We start from the raw sequence: 19601 nt of genomic DNA, 5'->3' as shown, positions 1-19601 counted from the left end.
AACTTGCAAAAACAGGCATCTGTATTATAGACCTTGTTGGTCATATTTGTTAAAGTTGCCTGACTGCTTTCATCATCAGATTTTGTTTTCTGTTGATTGCAGCTATGTTTAACTGTAAGTATTTGGAATGAAATCTTAACGTCACATGCATCTGTCCAGCTAATTCCTTTTAGAAAAATGTAGGGGAAATAGTTCTGCTGTTTCCACAAATTAAGGGACTACACACATACACAAAAAAAACCCCACATTATTTTGTTCATATTAAAATTTCAAGAAAGTGTTCTGCAGTGTGACCTTGATGCAAAGGGCTGATCTGTGTATCTTTAAGGCAGATACTTCCTGTAATATAGCACGAACGGAAGGAAGGAACTTACTTTCTGCAGATGAGGTAGCCAGCATTGAGTTCCATATCATGCTTACCACAATCTATCTTTTTATATGTTCAAAGTCAGGATCTCATTGACTTATACTGCAGGCATATTTAAAACATTGAAAATCAGATCAGCAATCCTGCAGTGAGTACCAAGACGAGTAGTCAGTGATTGTCCATGAAGAAGCTTGTGTGAAATGTTTTGCCTAACTTAATATGAGAATTCTGCCACAGAAGAGAGAATTTAAGTCAGTCATAAATGTGTTACTTTGCAATTTTCACATTTTTATTTCTGCAACATTTGAATTCTTTGAAGTAACTTCCCAATGGCTAATATTGTTATATTTTTAATGCTGTCAAGTGGAAATTACCTGAACTTCTTTACGCTTTCTGTTGACTGTATTTCTTATTTTCTCTAATTGGAAATATTTTTTAAAAATTAAAATGTGCAAAAAATCTGGACACTTAAACTGTATTTCTGAAAAAGAAGGAATTAGTTCATCACCCCATACGTTGGTACAGGCAGAGAACTGACTGGTTGAGCACTAACATTGCTGAAAAGGACCTGGAGGTAGTCATGAGCCTGAATTATGAACTAACAGTGTTCTCCTGTTGGGAATAAAGTGAACCACATATTGGACTACGTTAGTAAAACTGCGGCTGGCAGATCAGGAGAAGATATTTTCCCCCCCTTTGCTCAGTGGTGTTACATCTGGTATGCTGTGTCATGTTTGGGGGGTCTGCTGCCTTCACTTCTTCAAGAGATGTGGAGAAACCAGAGAGGATCCATCAGGGAGCTAGTGTATGTTCAGGGGCCTAGAAAACAAAACCTTTGAGGACAATTTCAAGAAGCTAAGTTTGTTGAGTCTGACAAAGAGGAAGCGAAGGAGCGATCAAGTCTGTCCTGCAGGCATAAGGAGCCCAGCTGGTTGATCTTCAAGGACAGCTTTCTAAAATCCCAAGAACAGTCCATGCTGATGTGCAGGGAATTGAGTGAGTATGGCAGAAGGCCAGCATGGTTGAACAAGGAGCTCCTGACTGAGCTCAGACTCAAAAAGAAAGTAAATGGTGGAAGCAGGGGTGAGCTACCCAGTAGGAATATAGAAACTTGCCAAAGCATGTGGTGATGGAGTTAGGAAACCAAAAACTCATCTGAAATTCAAACTAATAAAGGATTTGAAGGGCAGCATGAAGGGCTTCTGTTAAGTGCTTCCGTAGCAAAAATAAGGCTGAAGAAAACATTGACCCACTGCTTAATGGGTGGGGGACATGGAAAAGGCTGAGAGTACCTGATATTTTTTTTGCCTTGTGTGGAGGTTTGAACTCAACTGGCAGCCAGGCGCCACGTGGCTGGCTGTTCACCTCCCCCTCCCCCCTCTGGTAAGATAAGGGAGGAACAAAAGAAGAGAATTCATGGGTTGAATAAAAAGAAATAATTTACTAAATATAACAAGAGAACAACAGTAACAATAGTAAGTTCAAAAAGAAAACGGGTAAAATGCAGCAGTGGCTTACTGAGCGCGGCGACCGCCCCCACAACAACAATACCGCCCGACCTACGAGCAGATGGGTGTGCATGAGAGAGAGAGAGAGCGAGCCCCAGAGTGAGACTGCCCACCTGGGCATGACATCACATGGTATGAAATACTCCAATGAAAATTAACTCCATCCTGGTCGAAACCAGGACACCTTGGTTTTCACTAATAAAGTTTGCCCTTAGGCCTTGCAGGTTACTTAAGCCTCCTAGCAGAGTGTGTGAGAATGAACCCCTGCCCACTGAAGGGGAAAAGAGTGTTAAGGAGCACTTAAGCTGCTTGGACATTTGCAAGATACCAAACAATATGCATCCAGGGGTGGTATGCATGCATCAGAACTGGCTGATGTCACTGCAAGGTTGCCCTCTGTCACTATCACAAGATCATGATAGCTAGGGGAGGTCTTTGATGACTGGAAACAGGCAAACATCACATTTGTCTTCAGGAAGGATCCAGGGAACTGCAGGCCAGTCAGCCTGACCTCTGTCCCTGGGAAAATAATATAGCAAATCCTGGAAGGCATTTCTAAACACATGAAGGACTAGGTGACTGGGAATGGCCAGTTTGGATTCACGGAGGACAAATCATACCTGACCAATGTGATTGCCTACTCTGATAAGAAGACTGTGTGGATTAGGAGAGAGCAGTGGATGTGTATACCTTGACTTCAGCCAGGCTTTTGGCACAGTCTCCAGCCATATCATTGTAGTCAAATCTGTGAGATATAGACTGGATAAATGGACAATATGGTGGATGAAAGATTGGTTGGATTGTTGGGCTCAAAGGTGGAATAACTGCTATACAGTCCAACTGCTACCTAGTAACTAGTGTCCAGCCCCCTTGGGGTGATACTGGGGCCAGTATTATTTAGTGTCTTTATTAATAACCTGGATGATGGGATTCTCAGCAAGTTCATGGATGTTACTAAATGTGGGGAAGTTAGGGCAAGAATGGTATTCAGTGGGACAGCAACATGCTGGAGAAATGAGCTAATACAGAACTCATGAAGTTAAGCAAAGACAGACATGAGGTCTGCCTCTGAGAAGGAATAACCTCATGCAACAGTACACGCTAGGTGCCAAATTGCTAGAAAGCAGATTTACAGAAAAGGAGTCGGGGTCCTGCTAGGTGTCCTTGTGGTGGAGAAGGCCAACTGCATCTTGGGCTGCTTTAGCAAGAGAATAGCCAGCAAATGAGGAGTGATTGGCACTTGTGAGACCACATCTGAAGTTCTGTGTTGAGTTTGGAGCAACCCAGGAGAGGAGAAAGAACAGCTCATTGGGGCGAGCCCAGTAGAGGCTCACCAAGATGGTCGGGGGCTTGGAGCCCATGATATACAAGGGAAGGCTAAGGGACCTGGACTTGCTCAGCCTTAAGATGAAATGGTTTGGAAAGGGAGAGGATGGAGGGTGGTGTGCAGACTCATTGTTGCCTGTAAGTTACTGTGAGGGTGTGGAGAAGCCAGAGGCAGACTCTTATCAGAGTTGTACAGTGAAAAAATAAGAGACAATGGACACAAGCTACAATGAGAGAAATTTTTATTCTACCTAAGAATAATTTTTATTTAATGAATTGGGAATTGGGTAAAGACAGGATATGCAGTCTCACAAATGGCAAAGCTAAATGAAGAAAACACTTCTCTTGTAAGAATTTGCCAAAAGTGAATAAGTGTTTGCTGTGTTGCATGTCCAACAGTTGGAAAAGAATGGAAATCATAGAACAACTCAGGTTGGAAGGCACCTCAAAAGATCATCTGGTCCAGCCTTTCGTGAGAAAGGGAAACGAGATGAGCAGAACAGAAGTTGCATAGATTCAGAATTTATTTCAGTAATTAACCAGTCATTTTTAGGTGAGGATATACGGAAGGTTATTTCACTATATCCCATTTTGCATGCTTGGTCTTGGGCATGCTTCTAAAATTGCTCCCTAAGCTGTTGATTGCATGAGCCACCCCAGCCAAAAGAAACAAACAAAAAGCAGCCACTGTAGGTGGTTGATGAAAAATCCAGAACTATTTGGTAGTCTGTACATCTGCACATCTCCAAAGCTTTGAATTTAGTTCCCAGATGTGTAGTACATGATGCTATATCAGTTGAAAGATTTGACAAGATGCTGATAGAAATTTTGCAAGTTGTAGCCTGCTGTTCTAGTTAACCTCACTTAAACCTTAGACTTCTATATAAGGCAACAACACTCTCTGAAGGGTGAAAGAATGTTTAGACATTGCTCATTCTAATTTTTAGAAAGTAAATTAGAAAACACTGTATGCTTTACTTTGGAAATTTTCCAGTCTTTTCATCTTCAGACCTGTAAAAACCACGTGTACTGAGGCAGTGTGACTGAATTCTAGAGACTGGCAATAACATGCAAACCATCTCCTGCTAGATGATTTGAGGGAGAAAGAAAATGTTTGGGTTTTTTTTTATTAGGTGGTTTTTGTGCTACAAGTATATAATTTTGGCTGTATGCTGTATGTGTCACAAAACATACAAGTATACATTAATAAAGATCTTAAAGCAGGTGTTATAATTGTTATAGCCACGCTGCAGACTGTTTGGCGAAGATATTAACATCGTAAGATGTACATGAAGATTTTTTTCTAAGCTAAAAGGTATTAAATTTGAGCTGGAAGAGCATTGTAACAGGTCTTTTTATTGAAAAATCATCAAATAAAGAATTCAATCTGCTGAAATAAGCTGAGCATTACTTAATATTTCAAAACTCACCCCTTCTGGTTTTGTTTTTTTTTTTAATACTTGGGTAATTGGATGTGGTTTTCAAAGTGAAAAGAATAAGTTTTCAGTAAATTGTATCTGTATATTTTTCTCAACTGTTCTGGGTTTTGGAGGCCTTCACAGTGACTAGTCATTTAAAAATTAAAATGAAGGTACTAATGGGAACGAATGTATTAAAACTGGTTCTGCAGAACAGCAGCAGGACTGTAGTGAGTGAATTTAACATCAATGAATAGTTCAGAATTTTTAGAGCCAAAAAAATCCCTTAGGCTGAATGGAAAAATGGTTAACTACTCTTAATCAACAAAACTGTGGAAAGCAGTGTCTATTTTTGTAGAGGTTTCACACCTTTTTGCTTGAGAGACAGTCAGTTTCCAAATGATTTCTTCTGTTTTAATCCCATAATAAAAATTCAGTGCAATAAAAGTATTTTAAAGAATGCAATTATTTGAAGAATGTTTATGTTTCAGATTTTTATTTTATTGTTTTGTGTTCCAGGGTGAACATGGTTTTGCAGGTAGTAAAGGTGAAGAAGGTGCAAAGGTAAATTATTCTGTCGATGTTAGTTGTTTTTTCAGTTTAACAATTTGATAAGTGGCTAACCAAGTAGAGCTTTGTCCTGAAGATCTTCCTTAACTCTTTCATGAATAACATCTTTTTTTCCTGTGTAAATGATTCCTGAAATGCTGAAGAACAAGGAGACTTTTATGTGTGTTAATTAGTACTTCTTTTAGAAACACTTTTTTTTAAAGAAAAGACTTAATGAATTCTAACAGAACTGTAAACACTGGACTCCAGTAGTGTTTACTGCTATCTTATTTCTATGGTAACTAGTAAATATTTATTTATACAATAAGAAATGTATGATGAAATTATGTGTAGGTATTTATAGTACTTAATTATTGCTTTTATATATTACCAATGCACTTTTATAGGAACTTACTGTGTTGATCGTAACTACTAAATGTTTTACATGCTTTTTTTCTAAGAACATAAATTTACTGCAATAGCAAAATTTAACATTTGCTACAGCATAAGTGACCACCAATTTAAAAAGGTTAATTTTCATTTATATACTTCTGTGTACCTACACAGTAGTTAACATGGGTTTTGTCTCCTGCACACATCTGACTCACAGTGAATTGACTTGACTGCCAGTGGCCAAGCTGAACCAGGAACATCTACCTCTTCCTCAGACTGCAAGTTCAGTCTCTTTGCCTGTTGGACTGACACATTGCCCTAAGGGCATTCATAGTCTCCTGACAGCCATAAAATGTTTCCGAGTGTAAATTTCTGGAGAAGCATTCCTTGTTCTTCACCAGTGGGTATCGGAAATTGAGCTTGAAGCAGTTTGTCCTATTTGCAGATGATCCTCAGTGGCCAAAAACAGTTTGAAAGCTTGTGCATTAAAATGGGAACTACACTGTCCCTGAGGAAGGCTGTCTTGGCTGACGGATGCCAGCCTGAGTCGCTCTAGATGATTCAACCTAATCTTCTTGTGTGGCTTCAGACAAGTAGGTCTTCACAGGTCACCAAAGGCAAGTCTTTGTTGAGGGACAAGTGGAAGTAAGAGACTGTTCTTAGCTTACCTAATAGGAATTAAAGTAACAGTGGTGATAGTTTATGGTTGACTCTTCAGCTCTAACCATGTTACTGCCTGGTTACTGCTTTTACACTAGTTGTGGCTGATTTGGATTAGGCAATCTGAATTAAAAGTCTTTTCTTGGATCATAGAGAGTTCTTCATAGAAGTATGCTTCAGCTCATTGTCTGAAAAAGGTGCAGAAAAGCATTTCTGCTAAATTTATGTATCATAAAGATGAAGAATGACAGATACTGCTATTCTGACAATATTCAGACTGAAGAAAATGAAAAGTAGGTGACAGCTTCTGAATTTAAAAAAGTGGAATATATTTGTGAGTTAAGCTGGTTTGGACATGGGTATATTCACTCACCCACCATACCTCTTCAGAAGTGTCAGACAGCTTTCCAGTGTTCCTATTTTAAAGAAAGCATGTTATGGATTAACAGAATTTAAGCAGATTTAAAATTGTGGAGGTTGTTTTAGGAGGAAGTATTCTAGTAACCAGGAAGGAAGAAGTATTGGAAGTACAAGCTAGCATCCATAGCAACTAACATTTATAATGTGAAGATTCAGCCTCTAAAAAAAAGCATTTGTTAAACTTGAGTGTTTCTGACTCTACCAACAGATTTTATTTCCTTCTTGGTGGCATCATTACTCATCAGTTCTGAAAGGCTTGTGGATTTTTCTGGGTTTTTTTTTTTTTTTTTTTCAGAATTGCTCTGCAGCTGTGCTGTGCTTTCCTCAGGGTTTATAAATAAATTGTGTTCGGACACAGGCATGTGGTTTCAGCTGTTGCTGCCACTCTTTTTGCTTGATTCCCCTTATTTTAAGACAGAGGTAAAATGACACAACCACTGGTGGTCACATTTTTCTTATGTGAAAGCTGAGTCAGCACATTTAGACCATATTTTTTTTTCTTTTTGTCTTGTAATTTCAGAAATTAATTAAAAGATCCCATTTAAAAGTATTTCCAGTGTAACTGTTAACAATATATTCGTCTGTCCTTCAAATAAAAGGGAATATATGAGTGGAAGGATCTTTAATTATCAGTGATCACTCAAAAATAATTTGGGACAGTCTCATCAGAAGATACACATCGTGATTTGTGAGGAAAGAGTGTGTTTTAAGATTATGGGAAGTACGGCTCAGCCTGGGCTTTAGCAGTTACTCAGTTTAGCTTTAATTCAAATAATTATTAAAGAACAATACTGAGTTTCCAGTTACCGAACTCCAGTATTAAAAATGTATCAACACGTTTGCATTTTAACATAGTGTCACAAAATAAAATAGTCGTACTAATTTGTGTGTAACAAGCATGATTAAAAAGCCTGAAACTTAAAATTTGATTTTTCCTAATACCAAAAACTCTGCTTTGTCTTGCATATTAAGGAGCAAGATAGTGTTTGCACACTCTGTTTTGTATATCACCTAAAGTGGGACACAGCTGCCTAAAGATGGAGTGTGCGCCATTCCAAACTCGCTGCAGAAGTACGTTAAAATGAATGATTCTGTATTTTTGTTTCGGTGACCATATCATTCCGTAGGATTGAATGCTTGAAACCAACTCAGCCTTATACTTTTTGGTTCACTAAATCAAACTAGCTGACTTTGGCTTTTGCTGTACTACGTTCTGCTTTGGCAGAGCAAGCTCTGGGGACATCAGGGAGCCATAGGCAACTGAGGCAGAAGTGAGTGATTGTATGTAAATTAAAGATACAGGAGGCATCTATAATTTAAACTATCAAGGGAGATTCTTTTAGGCTGTTCAAAGGTTTCTTCGCCACACCTGATTCTCCTTGAGGAATCCAAAAGTCTTGTTCTGCCTTCCTCCTTTTTTTTGGTCTTGGTTGAACTTGGTTCTCTCTTACAGAAGCCAGTAGTGGTAAGGGAAGCTACAGACTGTGTGTGCAGGTGTTATGCAGCAAGTTTTCCCTCCACAGGAAATATACTCTCACTGTGAATTTGTTTTAATTCTCCTTTGTATTCTATTTTATTTGTGTTTCTTAGATAATGATATTGTCTTATAGTCTTATAGCTGCAGTAGAAACATTGGTCTACCCTTCTGTAGAATGACTTAAAAAGTATATGCTGAGAGCAGTTTTAATTGATCTGCTGCAGGAAGACAGGTTATATCATGTGGATCCATCCTTGTTCTAATACTGTTCAGAATTGTAATTTTACAGTATGGGATAGAAAGTATGAGTATTATACTTTATGATGATAGGAAGTCAGGAGGGACTGAAAATAACCAGAAGAAAGCTTTAAAATCCAGAATGTTCTTGACAAATCAGAGATGTAGCCTGAAAAAAAATAGGATCCAATGCAGAAGTTAAAAGTGCAACTACCTGCAGGGGAGAATAAATGTGAGCTGCAAAAAACCAAATCAAATAGTAGCTACTCAGAAATTAGTATCTGAGGATTATTTGGATCAGAAGCTGAACACATATACATGAAGTCAGGCAGTATCAAATGAAAGACTTTTACTAAGACGTTTTAAAGTGGAATATTGTCTGCAATGCTAATTAAATAGTTTTGTGCTATTTGGTATTGGTAAGGCTTCAACTTAAAGGATTTTGAAAGGAGAGCGCTGAGAATGACTGGTGCTCATGAACACATAACCTTTGAGGAAGGGTTGCATGAATGTAGATTACTTAGTGTAGAATCAGCTGAAAATAAAGACATAAAAACTCTTCAAATACATAATACTGCTGCAGAAAAGAAGAGAATAGTATATTTGCTCTGTCCATAGTGCATGTAAAGCAATGGTCTGGAAGTGCAGCAAGGAAGATGCTGTGTAGCCATTAGGAAAGGGTTTTTAATTTTAACACTGTTGTTTATTATGGAAGTAATTTCCTTTTCCAGTGATCTGCACTTTTTTATCCTGGTTACAGAAAATGGTATAAACTTAAGAAAGACTTGCTTCATGAAAATACAGGAGATCAGAGTGTTTTAAATGATTTTACCATTTTCTGTTAATAGCATCAATATTATGTAAGGTATCACACTGATTTCTAATTGGGTAAGTACAGAGAGCAGCAAGACAGTTTTGTTTTTCAATGTATATCCTTGTTTGTTTTTAATGGCCAGTTAATACTGTTCTGTGATAGGACAGTAAAGCTCTGGAACAGGTTGTGCAGCCTCTTTTCCTTGAGCTTTTCAAGACCAGACATGAGCAACCTGGCCTGACTCCATAGCTGAACCCTGCTTTGAGCAGGAGGTTGGACTAGAGACCTCTTTAGGTCATGTCCAGCCTCAGTTATCCTATGATTTTATGAATAGTGAACATAAATGTGATATTTTTCTGACTTGGCACATGTGTTCACATTATAAACCCACTTAAAAAATGACAACAATAGGAAGTGATAATGTTTTGGGGTTTTGGTGAGGTTTTTTCCAAATATTGTCAGGGGTGGGATGTGAATGTACATTTAATTTACAGTATGGACTAATATTGTTCACCAACATACAGAATCACAGAATCACAGAATCGTCTAGGTTGGAAAGGACCTTGAAGATCATCTAGTCCAACCTTTAACCAAGCATTGGCAGTTCCCAACTACACCATATCCCTCAGCGCTTTGTCGACCCAGCTCTTAAACACCTCCAGGGATGGGGACTCCACCACCTCCCTGGGCAGCCCATTCCAACACCTAACAACCCGTTCTGTAAAGAAATACTTCCTAATATCCAGTCTAAACCTTCCCTGTTTTATATAACATAGGTTATATTTATATAACATAGGTTATAGGCAGATTTTTTAAGATGTGTATATACATTCACACACTCTTGTTTTGGAGCAGCACATCTGGGGGCGACCAGTGCCCTTGCTTAAATATCCGATCACCTCTCAGCTGATGCTGTTTTCCTCATAGAAGCTGTTGTGGAATGCTTGTTTGGGTAGCATTGTACATGGTTGCTTGAATGATAAGTGTGTATACATTCTCTGGGATGTTTTTAGCTTAGGTTTGCTGAAACCATATGAAAGTTTATTGTCCAGTACAAATAGATACAACATAAATTGTTCAACATAAATGAAATCTAAAGGTGTCTTCAAAATTTGTTAAGTACCAAAAAAAAGAGAATCTTAAAATTTATTAGTATGAAAATTGCCATGCAGTTGTTGGGTTGTCTGATCACAGCTCCCTTCACCTGAGCTGTGGCAATTCCCATAGCTGAAGTTCTGTCCCTGCATCTTCTAAATACAGTTTTATTTACAAGATGAATCATCTTGTTTCATTTTTACAGCCTTTTGTGTATTGCTGTTTTCTTCTTTCCTTTTTTTTTTTTTTTTTTTTGACTGCTTTCTTCCCAGTGTCCCAATGTAAAGCGATTACCTTCTGAACAATAACATCAGTGTCAGTCTTTGACAGTTCAGGGTGTGAAGGAGAGCCAGGCACTGAAGTCAGTGACACATAAAATAAAACCTGCCTTTCTGATCAGCTTGTAGATGGAGTTTCTGAGGCAGAGTTCTAACAACCAGAGATCTGTGATTCTGGTTTTGATACCTCTGGGGAATACTATAAATACAAAATGGTAAAAAAGGAATAAAATATGGAAAAGGTTGATACAGAGGATTACATGCAGAATGCACCAACAAGAACTTGGGCCATATAGAAATTGCAGTGCAGTGAAGTTACATGTGTTCCTGCTTCAAGTATGCCACAAGCCTCCAAGTTGGAACAATAAGCATGGAACCCTCAAAATAACAGATTTTAAAGCCAGGGGAAGCCTGGATAACAAAAAGGTCCAAAGAATGTACCTCCATTCTAACAACAAAGTTAGAAGCACCAGGTTTTCTTAAAACATATACTTAAAGCTATTTAGTGCATCATTTAATGACTGTCAGTTTACTCTAAATGGCGAAAACCAAAATCCACCAACCAAAAAGAAGGGGCAGAGTCTTAGCTCAGCACCAGTTGGTTTGAGTTGCTTAAATGCAGCCATTGAGGAGGAGATAAGTTATATAGTTATACGTTGTCACTAGCAATTAAAAAAAAAAAAAAATTAGAAATCTCAATACCTAGTTATAAATGTTTTGTTTGTCTCTCAGGTAACCCTCGCCTCTCCAGCAGACATCTACTACACTGTAATTTGTACCTTCTTAATTTGCTAAGGCAAGATGTTTAAGTGCTTCAGTTCAGATCAGTGGGCACTTAACAATGTTTTGAACTTGACAGCTGTTATGACCTTAACCAAGACATGGACTCTAAGTTAGGTCTGAGATCTTGAAACGTACAGAGGTTGAAATCTTATTTTATTATTATTTATTTTGATACTTGAAGTACGTGCATCACTTGGGAGTTGGAACTGGCCCAAAGCCTGTTAGTTAATCAGACAAATAACCTCTAAGATGCCTTTTTTCCTTTGTTAAATCTGTAATTCATTCTTTTATCTCCTGGCTCTTGCTTCCTTTGGTCACTCCAGCTCGTACTCTTTACCCAGGTCCCCCATTTTTCTATCATCTTGTCTACCTTCTTGGTTAGAATATTTTCTGTAGTACACTTCACAGATATGGGTTTTTTTCTGTAATTGAGCTAGAACACTGAGAATTCGGTATTGTGGGACACATGGAACCTGAACACTCTATAAATTTCATTATAATTTGGCAGCATGTGAGGAACAAAACTATGTTTTATTTGGAATAGTGGTGATGGAAAAGCCAACCCATTCATATGTTAATTACAGCTGAGCAAATGTGACTGGATTGTCACTAGTACATAATAGTGATTTCACAGAGCTGGGAAGCTTAAATTCCTTGCCTTGTTTAGCTGCTTCAAAATCCCTGTTTCTGTTTTAACTTTCAGAGGCAAGTAAGGTATGCTGTTATATAGACTAAATTGCAGTACTGATTGATACCTCAGAAGGCTCAGAAGCTGTGAGTGATGGAGTAGGAGGATGGCAGTTTCAGTTGCAGTTTTCCTTGGCTGGTTGTTTTCCTTCATAAAGCATATTCCCCTCCCATCTCACACTTGAAATAGCAGTTTTTAAAACTAGATATCATTGGAGCGGAGCTATGTGGCAGTAGATGTGCTGTGATATGTGCTTGTAAACACTTGATCTTTGGTAAAGTAGTTATTTTACTGCAATTTTTGAAGTTTCTCAGTAAAATGATATAAATAAAAAAGTTACACGTATTTGACTAAGTGAAACTTTGAGAGCAAAATCATAATGATAGTAATTCATTATTTCCAAAGTTTCTTCCTTTTATCTTTACTTTTTGTATGGTTTCATCATGCTTTTGCCTGTGTTTACATGTGAGAAGAGAGAAAGAGTCTGGGGCTTGTCCAGCCTAAATGTAGAAAAAATTGTCATCTGCTTAATTTTCTTCTAAACGCAGGATGTTCTTTGTATATATCTGCTATTTTGTGAAGTACAATTTGAATTATCCCAGGAAATAGGGCTTTCTCTGTTTCCTTTAGAAGCAAATTCCTAATAGATCTTAGTGTCAAGAAGATTTCCTGGAGGTTCAACATTTTCTACTTTATCCTATCACGCCTAATAAAACACTTCTCTGTCTGTCTTCCATTCACAACACGCAAAGCTACAAATTTCTAGTGTGTCCCAAGGTGTAGTCTTTTATTTCACAGTCTTCAATATGCTTTTCTTAAATAAGCATAAGTAAATGAAGAAGTAATCACCCTTCCTTTCTAAGATGCTGCTTGAAATTAGTCATTATTTAGTCTTTCTAATATTTTGATGTCTGTACCATAAATCTCATGATTAAGCTGGTCCACATAAGACAGCTTAAGTACTGGGGGAGCTTCCAATCTACTTGAAAAATAGAAGCTATTACTCATGGATAGAAGACAGTCACGAACCTCAAAGCTCTATAATTAAAAATAATAAAAAATTACAATTAAGAAAAGCAGTTAGTAACCCTCCTGTATATTAGTACAGTGCTTCTATTTGTCAGCTGTAGATTCTGCTAGAAATGCTTCAGTCTGAAAAAAAAAAGAAGACTAAATTAGTAAGCTGCAAATCTTGATGTAACCGTGGCCACTGCATGCACAGACATGTTAGTCTGAATGGTTTTTTGAGTAATGGAAGAACGTGCATTTTGCATTATAGGTTAAGGGTCCGATTCCCTGGTTTGTTTGGATGGTGGTGGAGTGAGTGCCAGTGTGCTGGAAATGTGGCTCCTTACCTTTGCTAACCATCAATACAGATAGCTTACTGAGACAGGGGGAAGATTTTTTGAAGTCCTTTAAATCCTATTTCATGCAGTCAAGACTGGGTGCTTTACCAGCTGGATGTAAATGTGAACTGAGTTTTTTCATACTTGTCTCCTAATGCTATATAGGGCAGTATTAGAGTTTTCTCCTTCTCATGTTGTAACTGTTTAGTCACCTATTTGCACCTTTTAGCTTTGGTGTTGGGGGGAATGTTTTTCTTTGCTTTGCTTGTACGATTGTTCTGCTCTGACATTGTGGGTAGCATTTTAGAATTTTTTTCATCAAGTCATATGAAGTTAAACGTTATTTACAAGACAGCCATCATAATGAATAGGCATGCAAGTGCTTTTATTTGACAGATTTTTTTTTTTTATTACCAAGCAGCTTATATACAATCACAAAGAGGTACATCTCTACACAGATACTCTAGAAAAAAAGCATATTGTTAATTCTACAGGAAGTCTCTACCTGTAATACAGGCAGTCACATTGGCATTTATCCTAGCAAGCTAAACGCTACCAGGACTTATCCTGTAGTTCTGTGGTATTTGGCTTGATCTGGCCATCTTTATACTGTTTAACTCTCTTGCCTTTTGAAACAGGCTTAATCAAAACTGACTGTTGGGAATAGTCCCTACCCTATGCTAACTTTTGAACTGTGCCTGAGAATTATATGGCGAAATGCTAATTGGACTCATTGAAATGTCTGCAAGAGACCTTCACAGCTGGGGTCTATCAATTTAATGATATAGATGACCAAGTTCCAGGTCCCAAGCTGTATCACTGTTTAATTTACTTACACATACCCATTTGGTCAGATTAAAGGTTCATCAGGCTCAGCATCCTGCTTCTAATGATAGCCAGAAGTGGTGCCCAGGGAAAAGCATAAGGACAAAATAAGCAAGTACAGTGCTTCTGCCCATGTACTCTCCCAGCCTCCAATTATTTGAGACTCTGATCTCAGCCGGATGTGTTTTCAGTGAATTTAGTAGCCTTCAGTGGACTTCTCTCCCATTAGTGAGTGCAGTTTTCCCTTGAATTCATGTAAACTTTGAGCATCTGCAATATCCTGTGGTGAGGAATTATGGCATTTATCTTTGTGTTTGAAGAACCACTTCCTTTTGTTTATTTGGAAACTGCTTCCTCTTAATTTAATCTAGTGTCCCCTACTTTTGTTGTTGGAAGATTCCTGTTCTCTTTTTCAGTATCAATCAAGAATCAATAAGCATATACCATGCATTCCTGAGCTGTCTCTTCCAAATTTAAGAATACCAGCTTAATTAGTGTCTCCTACTATGAAGACTGTTTTGTATTTGATCACCCTTACTAGCTACCTCTGGATGTTCTTGAGTTCTGTCACAGTGTTTAAAGATGGTAGAGGCAAGAACTTCAGTGTATATAGTATCAGAGTAAAATTCTTTGTTTCATTCTCTGTGCCTTCCTAATGTCTCCTCACATGGAACTTCCTTTTTTACCCTCTCTTTAGCTTTGCGTGTAGCCATGAGATCTCACTCTTGGTCCTTTAGAACTGACCATTACAAGTCATTGCATGTAGGAAGCTGTGATTGTGTTCACAGATGTTATGGCTACATATGGGACATAAGGATTTTACCACCCTCATCATTTTAAATATACCTACTCTGAAAACTTCATTTGTGCTTCTTTTGCCATGTGATTTCATTTCATCATCCCCATATTGAGTTTTTCACAGTTCATCCTCATCTGTTTTATCCTGTATAATTTGGTATCATCGCCAGGTTTAGTCATGTACCTCAAAATGGTTTTCCTTATGAGGTTTGAGTGTAAACAATTCATGTCTTGCTGAGAACATGATTAGTGGAGGAGGGAAGTGACCCTGCCAGTACCTAAATGCTGGTGTGAACTCTCAAGCTCTTTCTGCCTTGGATTAGAAATATAATATTTGACATTTTTGGCATCAGAAAGGTATCTTTTTCAGTCTGACTTCTTTCCACCAAGATTTGGTTTAATCTTAAACTCTGAAAATGGCCATTTGAACATATTGAGTACAATTTATTTCAGTCCACAAAGCTCTCCAAATTCTAATTGCTCCCACAACATAGGAAGCCTCTTGTATTGTAGTCCCAGATGTTGAGCTCTGGGCAAGAAGGCACATGAGGTGCTCTGCAGAAGCAGCCAGGCCTTGTTCTGAATGAGCTGTCTGGAGTATCAGAAGCATTGCAGCTTCATGAGTGGGCACTCTGTTGAGATGTGAGGTTTAACAGCATGAGCAGCGTGCCACACCTTTTGGATGTACTGCTTCCAGTAACGGTTACTTCTGTGCCACCTTGGAGATTTCTGTGAAGACATATCCAGAGATGGATGACTGGGTACCATTACAGCTATGGATGCCTAGAAAAGATGTACTAGTTTGAAAACAGCTAACGCTGTAAACATTTTGAACAGTAATTTTGATAAATGGTAATTAATTTAAATTTAATGTAGCAATTTTTGTAAGGAGTGCTGCACATTTAGCATGTGAGAAAATATTCTGGAGGAGCAAAGAAATATCCACTGTCACTGGTAGAGAGCACAGCATCATCCTCTCTCTACATAGACATCTTGAGGTCCCAGTTCCCACTGAACAACTCTGAGGGTTGTGTAGCATCAGTGGGGTGAATGCTGGGGCTTGGGTCAGGACAGTTGTGTACAGGAGAGAGGGTAGAGTTGGGTATGGACCTGGAGTGGGCTACTTGGGGAAAGCAAGAAGAATGGGTGACATATGTATGTGTATTTCTGAGAGAAATTCAGAAGCCAGAGTGGGGTACATCAGTACTAATGTGGGAATAAAAGCAAGATTTCTAGTGTGTCCTAGCCCTTCCATTTGACTGTGCTGCCTTCCAGAAGATACGTGGTCTGGTTGTCATCCATGAGTAGTAAATCTTAACTCCTTTTTGGAGTCAAAAGTGGAATACAGAATTTCTGGTTTTCTTGCTTTTCATCAGCTTGGCTAGTGAACTGTTTGTATTCTGTGGTGATTGGACAGTGTCCCATGCTCAGCCTGTGCTTCTGGTTCACCAGAAGAGAAGGGTCATCCTCTGCTGCAGCAACCTAGTCTTTTAGCTCAAGTGATAAAGCTTATTGCTGTGAATTAAAATACTCTCTCTTCTGACTCCACAGATGATCTTTGGTGAAAGGCCTTATAATTCATTATGACAGATGATTTTTGTTGTTTACCATTTATTAATCTGAACAGACTGAATTTTAAAGGATTATTGCTGAGTCAAAAGATAAGAAATGCCAGAATAGAATTAATTTGCAAACTAAATGTGACCTCAATTGGATTAGAGAGGGGCCTGGAAATAGCCCATCATATGGATGTTCCCACAAGATAGTGTCAGAGAAATGGGTCTGACTGAAGTTCAACATCCAGTCATTTTTGTTCAGACTTATTTTCTTACCACTGTTTCTGGATTCATTTGTTTTTTGGGCTGCTTGCTATTTTTCTTACTTGTTCTTGATTATCTGTGCCTTCTCTCTTCCTTTTTCTGACTCATAATTTACCTTTCCTGTGGTGCAGACACCCACTCATACACATAGTTGTCCACCCTCTCACTGTTTTACTTTTCCAAAAGCATGGTATCTTTGAGAAAAGAGTTGTCTTTAACTGAAAGTGCTGTGAGAAGTATTGTAGCTACATTGTACCATAACATGAGTACTTCAGCTCCTTACAGATCTCATGGGTTCTGGATAACTTCAGATAGTATCATTGATCTGGTCTTAGAGTTAGCCAGGACTAAAAATTAAAGTAGTTTCATACGGCTGTTATTCTCAGTATTTTCTGACAGTGTCATCTAGGTGGAATATTTTTTCTTGATCCCAGATCTGATGATAGGTTTAACTTTGAGTGAGTGTATTTCCTTGATTTCCAGTTGAAAGTGCACATTTACACTCATACGCTTGGATGTTTACATACATATTTATGTGTGTACTAGAATAAGTCATCCCTTTCTAGGAAATATAATACAATCACAACAATATTTAGTAACATACCAAGTAACAGATTTCTAAATTAAATCACTTCTGACTTAATTCTTTTGATTTACTGCAGTACAGTTATTAAAGAAAAGCTTTCTTTACCAAGAACTTTAAGCCAGAAAGGAGGCTTTGGAGGAAGAAGGCATTACAGCAATAGAGAGTAAGCACAACTGAATCCTTGCTGGCAGGTGCAGTATATTACTTTAACATAGTGAACTGAGTAGAGCTTATGACATGTGAGTCTCCTTTCTTTCAAACAGGAGGCAGTTCTTGAGAGTTGCTGAGCAAAGATACACTGTAAGACTGAGCTGGCAGGGCTCCACAGCAAGGAGGCCATCAGTACACTGCAGCTGCTACTATCAGTGAGATTATGTTGTATGCACTGTTGCAGAGGATTATTATTTATGAAAAAGCAAGTACTGACAGGTATCTAATGAGAAGAGGCAATAGGATAATCTAATAAAACAGTATTGATGCTGCAATATTAGAAAATATCATTTAGCATAAATTGCATATATGCTTATGCAGCCTTGTGGTTTTTATATGGGTTTTTTTATGGGTTTTAGCTTCATATTGTGAGACATTTTTGAAAATTCTTTTATGTGACATTTCTAAAATAGGCATGAATGCGAAGAAGTAAATTTGCAGATTAAATACATGTGCTTATGTCAACAGGCTTCCAAAATGGGCTCTTGGAATTTTGAGTGAGAGTTGTTTGCCATTAGTATAAGGATCAGAGTTCACGAACAACGTGTGATGAAAGAAGAAACAGCAAAACACCGACTCACATTGATCACTGTAGAACAGGAGGCAACAGAACCTTTGTTCATTAATATATGAAAAATAAAACTTGGTGTGTGCATGTAAGCAGGGGAAGCATTCCACAACCTGCAGAGATGTGGATGTTACTACTGAAGAGTCAGCAGCATACATGTTTAAGTGTATTTAAGTCTCCAAAGCACTTTTTTTTTCCTCCACTTAGCTGTAGTTGATGTTTGTTAAAGTAATACTGTCAATGATAAAAGCAGTCTTCCTCCCCCATATCCTCCTTTCCAGCTGCTTTTTCCTAGCCCCAGTATCCCTGTGCACTGCTATTGCAGCTGTTTGTGTGATGCCTAGTTAAGTAAACAAATCAGGGAACTATTTGACCAAAAAAAAAAAGTCTTTGTTTACTGGGTTGTATCCCAGCAGATTGTGTTTCTCCAGACTGCTGTCTGGCTTTTCTACAGCAACCAAGGTATTCCAGAAGTATAGGCATATTTTAATGACCAGAAGGTGCTGCAGTCCTGTATAGATGACTTTTTGGGCTGGAGAAGAACAATGTGATTCTTCTTAAATGAAGCTAAACTGAAAGAACTGTAGGAACAAGCCTAAGGTGCAGCAATTGCTAATGGCTCTTGAGTTCATGAAAACAGACTAAAGCTACTCCAGGGTAGGCTTGGAATAGCTCCAACAAAATACATAATAGTGCAAACATGTAGTACTCTGCAACATTTGCTCCTTAGATCCTCTTCTGTTGTGCCACACTGTTTGTTACTGTAGACATACCTAGAAAATACTTACTTTGAAGAGGACCTGGCATAGCACACATACAAGTCAAGGGTATTAAGGCTGTTATCAAAGAACTGCAGAAAAGTTAAAGAATGGTAAATTGTATGGAAGTCTGTGTCTAATGTAGTTAACCTGATCAGCAGCTTTATGCTGCTACTCTGTACAGTACACTCATTGGCCTCTGTGTATTCTTAAATTTTAGTTTAAGAAACCAAAGCAGCTAGCTTAGAAAAGCAGCTAATTTACAACAGAAGTTCAGAGTTTCTGTGACAGTGAGTGAAGACTGAGTTGTCTTAGGTGTGTACAGGGAGCATATAGTTGATCTTCCTCATATGATGAGGCCAATATGTACTGTTCACAGATAAAGAAGTTTTCACTGTACCCTTTTCTGGGTTTTATGTACTTATTGAAGGCCAGTGTTAACCTAAATTTCCTTCTGTTGTCAATAGCGAGCCAGTAGATACAGCTCAAATTTCCCAGGATGCCCTTTTTAAAGATACTTCCTTCCCTTCAGTAAGCTTCAGAACATTCTGTTGCCTATTTATTCTAGACCCATTGATTTTTCAGACTTCACTGTGCAGTGGTCCATCTAGAACAGAAATAGGACAATTGATTTCATGCATGTCCTATGGGCTAGTTGTATGAAGTACGGACAGTTG

General features: G+C 38.2%; 1 protein-coding gene across 1 annotated transcript in view; it reads left to right on the top strand.

The window, feature by feature from the left end:
- The window catches only part of COL19A1 (collagen type XIX alpha 1 chain), a 226280-nt gene that overhangs the window by 71559 nt on the left and 135120 nt on the right, over positions 1 to 19601 (top strand). The window contains exon 14 of the mRNA XM_074819814.1: positions 5139 to 5183. Within this exon, the coding sequence (XP_074675915.1) occupies positions 5139 to 5183 (45 nt within the window). The remainder of the gene's footprint in view (positions 1 to 5138; positions 5184 to 19601) is intronic.

This window comes from Strix aluco, chromosome 3 (assembly GCF_031877795.1).
Source record: "Strix aluco isolate bStrAlu1 chromosome 3, bStrAlu1.hap1, whole genome shotgun sequence".
NCBI classification, from domain to species: Eukaryota; Metazoa; Chordata; class Aves; order Strigiformes; family Strigidae; genus Strix; species Strix aluco.
Note: the sequence above shows the minus strand (reverse complement) of the source record. Positions and strands in the feature narration are given on the sequence as shown.